General features: G+C 43.0%; 1 protein-coding gene and 1 long non-coding RNA gene across 7 annotated transcripts in view; one reads left to right on the top strand and one right to left on the bottom strand.

Moving 5' to 3' along the window:
- LOC308587900 (uncharacterized protein) overlaps window positions 1-12385 on the bottom strand; it is a 29685-nt gene that overhangs the window by 1426 nt on the left and 15874 nt on the right. For all 5 annotated transcript variants that reach the window (XM_081195824.1, XM_081195825.1, XM_081195827.1 and 2 more), the window contains 9 exons: window positions 12283-12381; window positions 10371-10511; window positions 8130-8228; window positions 6986-7341; window positions 6016-6140; window positions 4169-4224; window positions 2898-2984; window positions 1610-1708; window positions 235-375 (listed from right to left, as the gene is read on the bottom strand). In XM_081195824.1, coding sequence (XP_081051950.1) covers window positions 235-375; window positions 1610-1708; window positions 2898-2984; window positions 4169-4224; window positions 6016-6140; window positions 6986-7341; window positions 8130-8228; window positions 10371-10511; window positions 12283-12381 — 1203 coding nt within the window. The remainder of the gene's footprint in view (window positions 1-234; window positions 376-1609; window positions 1709-2897; window positions 2985-4168; window positions 4225-6015; window positions 6141-6985; window positions 7342-8129; window positions 8229-10370; window positions 10512-12282; window positions 12382-12385) is intronic.
- On the top strand, window positions 3762-8358 carry LOC308587942. Of its 2 annotated transcripts, XR_014008567.1 has the most exons (3): window positions 3762-4143; window positions 7307-7370; window positions 8188-8358. It is a non-coding gene; the product is annotated as an uncharacterized lncRNA (long non-coding RNA). The 2 variants fall into 2 exon arrangements; XR_014008568.1 differs by lacking the exons at window positions 7307-7370; window positions 8188-8358 and adding an exon at window positions 4345-4485.

The following is a 12385-nucleotide window of genomic DNA, read 5'->3' as shown; positions in this document are numbered from 1 at the left end:
CACTGGGACCTACGTGACTTAAGCAAATAAGGCTGGAGGATAGGACTACTCCCCTAAAACAGCCTTTGCCAACCTGGTTCCCTCCAGATGTTTTGTACTACAACTCCTTAGTCTGCGACAGGCCCCTTTATGCTTGGCCTTGCACAAGCCTTTTGTGTCAGATACAGGAGCGAAAATAGCACGTGACCTTCAGATCTCCCAGTTCATACTGACATGCCGAAGAGGCTCAGTTACCTGCTCTATCTCTTCCTTTCTTGCTAGTACAGCTGCAGAACGGTCCTCAGAAGTCCTTGAGGATGATGAAAAGCCATCTTTCTCTCCAGCACACGGGAGCTGAGTGGGGTCTGCATCCTCACTGCAGGTTGCTGCCTGGATCTATAGAGATTTTCCCAATGGGATAAGGTGTTAACATGGCCTAAAACGAAACTAGGGGTGTGTCAAAGATAGTTTTTGCTCTTGCACAAGGAAGACAAGATCACTGGCTCACAACAGAATAAAATTAAGTATTTTTCTGGTGAGGCTGCTGACAGTAGTCTTAGAGTGAAACCCAGGTTGGGGGGGGGCTGCTTTCAGGTGTCACAACTAAGATCTAGGTATCACACAATGATGTTTCATTAAGCCAGATGCTTCTATGGGCTGTGGAAATGATTCCATAACCTTTTGCACCTTGGCCTTTGCAGTGGGAGGGACAGGGACCTCAGGCCTGGGGGCTGAATGCAGTCCTCTAGGCCTGTCTATCTGGTGGTCAGAACCCTTTCCAGGCCACACTTCCTCACTGCTCTGCACCCCCATAGTTAAGGGAGGCCACTCCCCAGTTTGTCCCCAGGTGGGAATCAGTTTAAATAATAGACATGGTGCAGGATATCAAGCAAGGCACTCAATAGGTATCCGCTTTATTTATTGCTGCAGCAGGACAGCACCCCCAGAGCAAGTCTGAAGGGAACGTGACTGAGCAAAGGGTTTTTACAGCTTTTATACATTTCCATAACTAGCAAAAAAAAAGCAAGGCACATGCACACATCAGTTCTGTTTGTACTTGTTACATAACATCCCTCTCCTGGTGTCTGGCCTTCAATTGTGTATGTGCCACAAAGTACTTGACTGTGTACAATACAAGCTAGCAACCTCTACTCAGTGACATTAAACAGAAAGTTAAAAATTAACCAAAAACTACACAGGAAACTTTCCAACATTCTTTCCACAAAACCAAGCGCTTTTGCCTGTGGAGTGTGTCCTACTCCTTTTCGAACATGTCCTTGAGTTCTGATTACTCCCCTCTTGCTTGTCTGGATGGAGGATAGAGAGGGGCATTTGAGTGTGTATAGAAACTAAGAGGGAGGAAACACACCCACTCTGGCCTCTGCCCCTCCAACCTTGGCATGTGACCCTCCAAAGGTTATGCAGAAGGGAATGTGGCGCCCAGGCTGAAAACTGTTCCCAGTCCCTGTTCTGCAGCAAATGACTTGTACAGCCAGCAGAACTCAGAAATAAATGCATCAGTTACAAATGCCAACATGTGGAAATCAGTGAAGAGAGGGCTAAGGGGAAAGACACTCTTGCTAGTCCAGGCTGAAGACCAGCCATTGCAAGACTGAATCCTTCTTCCTACCGGGTCAGGCAATTCTGTTTCCACCGGCTGTAACTTTTGTGCAGTCTCTGATGAGATTGGTGCCCCACCAGCTTGATCCCCTTTGGTTTTCTTCTTAGTCTGTAGAAACGGAAAAGAAAAGGACCTAATTGGATCTGCTCACTAACAAAGCAAGGCTTTGTTCATGCCAGAAAATTAACACTGTTACCCAAGCAGGAAACTCTGTAGTACATACTGGTTGCTACAACTGGATTAGTTTGCCAACAACCCAAGGAGGATGTAAAGGATTGCACCAACCTTGGCAGGATATCAAAAAACAAACCTTTGCCATATACCCCATCTTGAATTCTTTGAGGAAAGGGTGTGACACAGACCTAGCTTTCCAGCAGAGCTGGTACCAATGAAAACAAAAGATGAGCAAATGGATGGAGAGCCAGAATGACTGGGAGATCAGTTAAAATCTCCGCTCACATAATGAAACTTAACTAAGAGCAATCACTCTCCAGCCTATGTGAAAGGGTTATTTCAAAGGTAGTGGTATAATCCATATCCATGTATGTCATCCTGAGCTCTGTAGAGGAAGGGTAGATACTAATCTGAGCATCAGAGTGAAATAACTCCAAGACACCTAAGGACACCAATGCTTTTGTTCTTACCGTTTACCCTGTGGACTAAAAATCCCACCGTGAACTCCCAAGGATGTTGACTATCCTGTCAACAGAGTATACCCACTAGTCTCATGACTAGTTTCCAAAACTGAGGGGTAGATCTCTTCATGCTGCTAAACCAGTTGGAGCATTCTGAAGTGCCTTATGTTAGAAAAGGTATGATCTAGTGAACTGATACCACTTGGAAAACTCCACTTATTAATAGGCAATCACTGCCACCTCAGCTTGCCTGCATTTACATGGTACCACAAGGGTAAGAGGTGTAAGGGAAGCACATTTGTTCAGCTAAAGAAAATGCTGGAAAGATACATGCCAAGGTATGATGATGATGATGATGATGATGACGACGACGACAACCACCACTACCACCACCACCTTTCACTAAGAAGACAACTCTGTACTGGAGAACCTCTATTACTGAGAGTTAATGCTATCATTGGGACCATGCAGGTTTTATACTCATTTCACTGGCTTGATTTGGGTTATGTACACAAAACCCCTGCTGGATCAGATAGAAACCTCATCTAGTCCAGTATACCGTTTCCTGTGCTGGTCGACCAACTGCCTAAGGGAAGGCTAGAAGCAGGACATGAGATCACATACATCATCATATTAAGACACCCATGCATTTCTTCACCTACCTTGGTAGATTTTCTTGCTATCTCTGAAATTGCTGTTGCCTTCTTCTTTTTTTCCGTTTTCCGAGAGGATATTTTTTTCTTTAACTTCTGTGAATTGGATTTCATTTCACAGGCCAGGAGGAATGAATGAATGAATGAATGAATGAATGAATGAATGAATAAATGGGAGTCTGAAATAAGCCACCACCAGAGGATAAATGCCCACCTTTGTAAAACTAGTGCACCATGTCAGACCAAAAGCAGTGTTTGCTTAGATAAGGAACAGGAAACCTGTGGCCTTCTATTTGTTGCTGGATGCCAACTCGCATCAGTCCTAGCCAGCATAGCCAATGGAGAGGAATGATGAGAGCTGTAGTCTAACAAGATCTGCATGACCAAAGGGTCCCTATCCCAGGCAGAGGTTATCTTGGCATTTAAGTGGAGGAATCATTATACAGTGGTACCTCGGTTTTCAAATGTAATCTGTTCTGGAAGACCGTTCGACTTCCGAAAGGTTCGAAAATTGAGGCGCAAAGGGCGGTCTGCCAATTCAATAGAGACAATTGTGGAAAACAACAGATACATGCAGCAGAAGTCATTCCAACTTCCAAGGTGCGTTCGAAAACAGAAGCATTTACTTCTGGGCTTTCAGCGTTCGAAAACTGAAACGTTCGGCAACAGAGACGTCTGATAACCAAGGTACCACTGTAGTGGCACATGAACTGTACATGCTCAAGGGCTCATTTTGAGAGACAGGGAGAACAGGAATCTTATTTCAGCTCTCTTTCAAACACCTCCACTGATATTGTCAGAGATCTATTCACAGCTTAATGAAGCAAAACATGCTGCCTTGTGGAGAAGAAAAGGCTAAGAATTAAACTCTACACAAATCCAGAGTGGAGTCCCTAAGATGGCTGGGTGGTGCCTTCTACACTTCCTTCTGGCAACTCTTGCAGCCAAACTGGTGCCATATGTAGTGCTCTGCTTTCTTTTGGCAAGGCCAAGGGGGTGGGGTGGAGGTCTTGTTGCCTGGGCAGCCCAGGATCTCCATACACATTGCCCAATCTTGCATCCTAAAGAGGTCACTTCAGTGCTGCTAGCACAGCAAGAACAATGAGGAAGGCAGCTGTTATGAGTTACCAGTCTCTGCAGCCACTGCAGGTGCTGTGATTCTCCAATGGTTTGACCTCACCTCCAGAGGTGCACTCCATTGTCTTTTGAGACAGATGGATGCCAACAATTATCAAGCATATGCCAATTTAAGCCGGTAAGATATAGGCATCTTCTCTTACCTCTCTGGGGCTCTCACGACTGTATGAATGTGGTGCTTCGTACAATTCACTTCTTTCTGCAAAACAGAGATGTTAGACAGCATTTTGCTTTGTGGGTGGGGAGACATGGCTTCCTAACTCTGGGGATAAAAGAACGCTAATGGTGATTAAAGACCAAGTTCTTTTTTTGGCTCTAGTGACCTAAGAAGTGCAACTGGAAATGGACCCAAGTGCCAGATTATGTATAAAATGGACTTGAGAGCTTTACTGGTATTGCAGCATACAAATGTTGAAACTCTAAGATCAACAATAAAATGTGTAGGAATATTTAAAAGAGAGTTATATCCATGGAATAATTATATAGAAAGGGCATAAAATGACAAGAGAATAAGGTTATATAGAGTTCTATTAACATTGCTTCAAAATATCCTCTGTTAAGCTGCTATATTATTGATATTATCCTATTATTGATTAAAATTAATTCAATAAGAAGTCTAAAAAGAACTAGGCTAAAGAATATTTTAAAATTCATTTTTAAACTTAAGGGAAATCCTGCTGTAAACATTGAATAATTTGAAAGAAATAGTTTATGAAAAAGATATAAATTGTAGAAGATCAACAACAAATATATATAATGCCAAATGGGGGAAATAAGAATTTACTCAGAAAAAAACCAATTATAAAATGTAATATAAAAAGAACTGAACAGTAAGAAAGCATGTTAATAGAAAAAGGGAAAATGAGGAAATGTATGTAAGCATAACCGTAAAAACAACATGTGAAGACAATCTATGAAATACTCAGTTCAGGGAAAGAGCAAAAAACAAAGGGCCTCAAGAAAGAAGGAAACCCTTTTCCCTTCCTCACATATATCATTTTCTTCCCCTGTCAGCACTGCAACTCTTTCAGTATCTCACCCCTATGCACCCCAATTAAAAAACCCCATTTGCCCTTACCAACAGCCAAGCCAGGATACTTTGTAACATCAATCCCTCACTGCCAAAAGGCAACCTTTTGCTTTGTTGTATCATCTTAATTGAGGAAACTGACAAGACCCAGACCATAAAGTTTACAGAGGCACCATTTGCTGGGAGGAAGATCTTATCTAGATCCTTCCTTGGCACCAAAATCTCTCTCGCTCACATTCCAGTACCAGGAATGAGAGTCTCTGATCTTTTATCTAAGCTGAAAGAGAACTGTGGCTGCTTACGAACCAAGTTGTGTTTCAAGGTTTCTCCCTTTTTTCAGTACACCTGGGTCCAAACAGGTTCAGACAAAGTGATTTTACCAAATGCTTTGGGTAACAAAGCCCCTCAGTTATGTGACAGTCAGATAGACTTGCTATGTTGGAAAACCTGCTCTTTCACACACTGACATTTATCTGACAAGGGGCCTTCTACACATTCCTGAATTCTCTGAGAGAATACCCAGTCATCTCTGCAACAGCATTTGAAATATTGCTTTCTTTCACTGTGATTCCTATTTCCATGAAGCCCTGTTTCCATGAAGACATGTCTTTTGCTGCTGCTCTGCTTGGTGAACCAGGTGTTTTGCGGGGTAGAGCAGCGGCAAAAGACATGCACCTTTTGCTCCCGCTGTGTCTGGCAGACCAGCCGACTGGAGCCAGGCAGGGTGCAGATCCTAGGTGCACCCATAGCTCCCAGACATCTCCATACAGTCACAAAAGGTTGCTTGCCAGTGGCAAAATGCGACTGGCACAATGGGAGCATCAAACGTTGATCCAAAAGGCTACACAGCTTGGAGAGGACCCTTTCATGCCAAGGAGACAATATTGTAAACACTAATATCTTAGTCCCTTCAGCTGGAACATGAAGATTCCCATTCGAAACTGCCCAATAAAAACAAACCTTCTGGGGAATAGCGATGACTTCTTTTCTGAACCAAGTAAGAGGGAGGGGAATTTCTCTCGTATAAATTCTTTCGGTGTGGATTGTAGCAATATCCACAGTGACAGAAGCTGGAGTGCTCTCTCCTGTGAAAAGAAGCACATGACTCACTTGAAAAGTTGCGCCTGCCTGCATTTTGAACACCACATCAAGAGCCTGACTGTTGCTGCTTCCCTGCATCCCAAAACTCTAGGAACAGGCCAACTGGTAAGGTGGGTGGCTAAGACTAATTTGCACAAAACTACAGTCCCCATTGATTCACCAGGGGAAGCCAAATAGCTAAGCCAGTTTCATTTCAGTTTGCAGTCCAAATGTAGCCATGAGTTCAGCCTGAAACCCATTCAATTTGGAATCCTTTCACTCTATCCTATTTTGCAAGAGAACCCCCCATTTCCCATGGCTCATTTCTTTCAATGCATAAGCACCACCAAGAAGTCTCCAAATTATCCTAGTTATCTCAGACTCCTTTCTTCTCTATGCCTGACATCAATATCATTTCATATGATTCAAAACTACCCAGTTTCTAAAACAGAAGCCAGCTACCCTGGTGTTCCCCCACTGAGTTCCAAGAACTGTAGTCTTCTTGCAGGACCGGCTTGTCCCATTTTGCGGCTTGAGGCGAAACGGGAAGTGCCACTCTGCCAAGCCCGGCCACCCTGCCGTCACTTGTGCTGTCTGCCCTGCTACTTCCACTGCTGGTGGAGAAGCAGCACTGTCACCAGCACCGATTTTGAGTGAGATTTCACCTGAAATTGCATGAGATCTTGGCCAAAATCAGCACTGATGCTGCTTCCGCTTCTCTGCTGCCGCTGGCAGAGGGGTACCCACAAGCACTGATGCTTCTGCCGCCTGAGGTAGCAGCCTCATTCCACCTTACGGATGAGCTAGCCCTGCCCTCTAGCTTTGAGGGAATCTCGGGTTATGTTCTTGCCTGCAAGGGGACAAGTTGCTGCTTCCATGGGATCGTTCTCGTCTGTGAGGAGATCTTGAACGGTGAATATGCAGTTCCCTTGAGGCATGGCTTGCTCTAGAATGCTGTGAATCACTGCTGTGCTGGCCCTTTTGTGAACGAGGGGACCAGTCGCTGCTTCCACGGGATCGCTCTCGTCTGTGAGGGGATCTTGAACGCTGACTACGCAACTCTCTTGAAGTCCTATTTGTGCTAGAATGCCTCAAATCACTGCTGTGTTGGTTCTTTGGTGAACTAGAACAGTATTCCAGCCATCTTTCAGTATCGCTTTTTTGATCACAGGAAATGAGGCTGTGAGGTGGGGACTGTGAGAGCACCTGGCAAAAGAGCAGGGTGATCAAATAAGGTACAATAGCAATTTTGTTCATTTGACAATATTTATTTAATTGCTAAAAATCTCTAAGAAGTTTATATAAGTTAATATAAAACAAATCTCCCCTTTTCCTAAATATCTTACTGCTTTCAGTGAGAACTCAGGAGAACCCAAATGCTAAGCAGACACAGCTAAACTTTTCCTGATCTGGGCTAGGACTGTGGACTCACGCACTCACTGCTGCCTGGTGCTATAAGCTGTCTCCTTTTTCTCTATCCCTCCCTAGCTCTCTTCCGAGGACCCTTTCCTTGTCTCAGTTTTGAGTCTCCCATCCTTTCCTTGTAGAGCCCAATCATTAGTGCTCTTAGTTTGATTATCCCAGAATCCTTACAAACAATGATTAAAACCACAGTCATGCATTTAGGATGCCCTGAAAGCCACATTTTTATTTGTGACCGGAAGACTAGTGAGAGTGTCCCTGTTTTCCCATTATCTTTTTAATACTCCCCTTCATGTCCTTTAGAGCAATAGTAGGGAACACTGGGCTCTCCAGAGGTTGCTGGACTACAGTTCCTATCAGCCCCAGCCAGTGTGGCTAATGATAAAGGATGATGGGAGTTTTAGTCCAACAACGTCTAGAAAGCCAGAGGTTAGATAGAGAGTTGCTTTTCTCTTTCTTGCTCCTCTCTTTCCAGCTATTTTCCTTCCACCCCTTGCCTGCCTTCTTGATTCTATTCTTTCTCCACCTACAGCCCCCTCCATAAAAATAATGTTCATCATTTTTCAACTTACCAAGTCACTGTCATGTTCAGAGACTCTGTGACACTTTACAGCTTCATTCACATTGCAGGGTGGCGCCTGACGATCTTCAGGTGCCCATACATTTTCAGCCTGGAAAGAAGCAGTTTCCCAGGAATAAGGGTAGGAAGATTAATGATGCCAGATTGGAGAACGAGGACAGCAATGAAATATAAGGATAAGCAATATTCTTCTAGGTAATAAAAGAACATCCCACTGGTAAGATCCTGCCCCTTATTGTTACCACCATTTCTACCCCACAGGAAGCAGTGTACTGAGGCCACACAAAGGAGCTTCTGAATTGTTGCCATGCTTGGGGAAGGCAGGGCCTAGTGAAAGAAGAGACATCTTCCTCAAGCCCAGGGGGGGGGGGGAGAATAAAAACCACCACAGCTGAGAGAAGGGTTACGTGGTAATAGGAAGGAAATGACTCTGAAGGTTCTGAGATGGCAGCAGGCAGAAAAGGACAAGCTAAAAAATGAAAGTATGAAAGGGGAACATTTTGTTCATTATATTTGCTGTGGTATTTTTCCCCAGTAAAATGCATAGTGTGGAAAAAGCCCTTGTTAATTAAGCACTAGAAGCCGAATTAAAAGTTCCATTTGAGTTGCCCCTTTGGGATTTTCTATCCCACCTTGCGGAACTGGTTACAAATGGATTGGCTAGGGAAACCCAGCCAGATAGGTGGGGTATAAGTATTATTATTATTATTATTATTATTATTATTATTATTATTATTCAAAATTTACTAAGTAGGCCCAGCTATGTTTTCAGGGATCAAAGACACAAAGAAGTTCCCGCAGTCTTACCTTTTCTTTTTCTTTTCTATAAATGATATTTATTAAATTTTCCATTTTAACAATCCAATCAAACCACATTAAAAATTCCAAATTATACAAATTATCCAATAATCAAACAATCCAAATGTTATACCAAATTATAATTTTTTTGGCGGACTTCCCATGTTCTGAGGTCAGGGGGGGTCGAATCATCTCATATTTCTGTTGGTTATTATGCAGATTAGTTGTGCTGCAGAAGGTATGAGTATGACCCATTCAACAGGGTACTGAGAGAGCTACATGCTGCTCTTTATATACTATACCCAATTTCTGACACTGCTTGATTACCACAACTTAACAGCACCTGCTATACTGCTTCACAGCTGTAAAAATAGGTCATGTTATTTGCTCTGGCCTTTAAAGAGATACACATCTTGTGAAACAATAATGAACCTTAATATTTAAAGAAACCATTCAACAATTTCTGTTGCTTTTCATAGTCATTTCCGATAGTTCCCATAAGTCATTCTGATGTTAATCCTTCATTGTTTTCAACAACCTCTGAGTTCATCCGGCAAGCGAGATAAATCAAAACAGTGTGTTTCTGTGTGGGTTCTTATGTCTTTCTTTCTTTTTCTTTCTTTCTTTCCTTCTTTCTCTTTCTCTTTCTTTCTTTCTTTCTCTTTCTTTCTTTGTGCTTCCAATCCAGCTATGGCATTCCACTTTCACTTTCTGATTTTTATAGTTGCTTGCAACATTCCAATATGGAGGAGATCTGACTTTCTGCCAGTTGTACCAGGCATATGTCCAAAGTTTCTCCACCTTATCTCGTCCAAGCAATTAATGCCAACAGCCTTGATTTTTCGCTTGCAAAGCCATTTCCACACAGTTAATAATCGTTAGAACCATATTACATCAGTAAATGCAATATTCTCCAGTCTCGCTTGCTTGCATAAATAATCCGGTAGTCAGTCCTTCCAGAGGAGATTTTGCCAAGTAACATAGCAAAACGAAGTATCGAAGTGAAACAAAGAATGCTCACCCCCCCTTCCGTTCCGACACACCAGCTCCATGCAGATGATAATCCTTCTTCTACTTTAGCACCTCAATGGCTGAATTAATTAGCAGAGTAATTTCTCCCCCCTCACTCAGAGCATGTCCATGACTTAAATCCGATTTTTCATCTTAAGAAATTGTAGTTTGTTGCTCACAGAGGCAACTTTGGAGAGTTGCCAAGAAATGCACGGTGCTTTCCATCCAGCGGCCCCTGCCCCCTCATTCCTTCCGGATTTGGGGCCAGGTGTTGGGCAAATGAGGATGAGACTGCCACCCCTGACCCTGGGGGAGTTGGGAGGCTGATTACTCCAATCTCAGCCTCTAATTACCCGTGCAAACGGCTGCGATGGAATTCCAGCCTCCTCCATGACACCAAATCAGAAGTCACTCTCCGTCTTACCTTTTCATATTTTTTCTCTCTCACCAGCACAGGCACAACACGAACATCACTCAGGGTACTTGGGAGGTTGGAGGAGCTAGTAGCTAGCACAGCAGAGGACTGATAGAGGTCTTCATCCTTAAGACTGCTGGTGATTTGGGTCTGCATCAGTTTCAAGTGAAAACAGGGTTAGAATAGTCTGAGACGAGTAAATGACTGGCTAGTGATACACAAATGAAGTTTTGTTTCCTCATTTCTAGGACACACCCTCCCCCATCTCTCTTGCCAATTCCTCCCACATTATCTCAATTACTTGTAACATAGCAAGCTGATGCAGACCATTTTTTAGCCTATAAATATTGGACTGGAAACTTAGTCAAAGCAGTGAGGTGTGCTGGACTTTCACCCCTCCTTGATTCCTATGTGATTTAAAATTAAAACAAGACAGTTTGGCTCTGTAGCAATACAACAGGAGTTGATAAACACTGGGGTGAGAAGAGGATTCGCCTGGTCAATATTTTACAACAGGTAATCCTCTCAGCTCAGCAAGTGGCTTTCCTCCTGCCAGATACAGGATTCTCCATCATGTAAATTAAAGATACACCTGAGTAAGCAATATGTGTTTCCCAGTAAGCCACAGAGCAGTAGAAACCGGCCATAACCCAAAGTTAACTTTAAGATGGAAATTTTAACTCTTTTAGAAGGTTGCAGAAGAACCCTCCTCATTTACCCTCCTCCCTATTCCTCCTACCGTACTTGATATTTTGAAAAAGGCTAACCAACTCTGACTTTAGAATCCTTACAAAAGCAGTTTATTTCCAGGGAAAGAAGGAGAGTGTAATTTAATGTTGGGTTGAAATAAACGACAGACGAATGGCAAGTGTCATCTGGGAGGCATCTCTCGGGGAGTCCCTTTTATTGAATATTACAGCATTGCCACGTATGTGCTTGTTGCTGATTGGTTAACACAAATAAGGGTTGCATATAAGACATTAATCATCAATAGGTTAAAGGTTGGGAAAAGGAACACAGAGTTAGACAGGCATGAAAACCTCCTTATCAAACAATTACTAATGATTGATATGCTGTGAACTCAATGTGAACTGAACATTCCAGGGTGGTGAGAAAAGAATGTACAGAAAGATAACTTCCCATCAATTTAATATCAGTTCAATGTCTTCCTTTCCCTCTGAACGATTAGCATTTGTGGTCTCAGGTAGGAATAGTATTTCTACAGCAGGAGGTGAGCCAACTGTCAGGAGTTTCATTCTCTCTTGTGCTGCAGTGTGTGACTACTAGATCACATGCTCTGTGTGTTGACATTCCATTCTTTGGAAGCGTGTGAACAGAAGGAACTGTACGCCACTTCTGTCTTCTTTGTTCTTTGTTCTGTTGTTGTCGTCCTCTCTCAGAGAAGAGACATGCCATAATGGCTCTGTTCTTTATTTTGATCCTGTAAATAAATCACTAAACCCAGATGCTACATATCCTTGGTCTCAGCTTCTTCTAAGCTCTGCTGCTTGCTTGAACATCCGGAGGAGTGAATGCTGTGATATGTGTTTTGGACCAGTGCCAGAAGAAGGCCGTCTCCCACCCAGAAGCACCAACACCAACATGGCTGAAATGTTCTTTGGGTGGGATGGCTTCCAGCTTCAGGAGAGAAATAAATATTAAGGACTGTGGGTTTGCAGGGATAAGATCCTAATTGCAATCAATATGACCAAATAGAATGCCTGAAAAGTTCCATTTGAGTTGCCTCTTTGGGATTTTCTACCATACCTTGCAGAAATGGATACAAATGGATTGGTTGGGGAAACCCAGCCAGATGAGCGGGGTATAAGTAATAAAATTATTATTATTATTCAGAATATATTAAGTAGGCCCAGCCATGTTCTCAGGGATCAAAGACACGAAGAAGCTCCCGCAGTCTTACCTTTTCATATTTTTTCTCTCTCACCAGCACAGGCACAACATGAACATCACTCAGGGTACTTGGGAGGTCTTCATTCTTAAGACTGCTGGTGATTTGGTTCTGT

Source organism: Podarcis bocagei (assembly GCF_964188305.1).
Source record: "Podarcis bocagei genome assembly, chromosome: 5".
NCBI lineage: Eukaryota > Metazoa > Chordata > Lepidosauria > Squamata > Lacertidae > Podarcis > Podarcis bocagei.
This window is presented reverse-complemented; position numbering and strand designations above follow the sequence as displayed.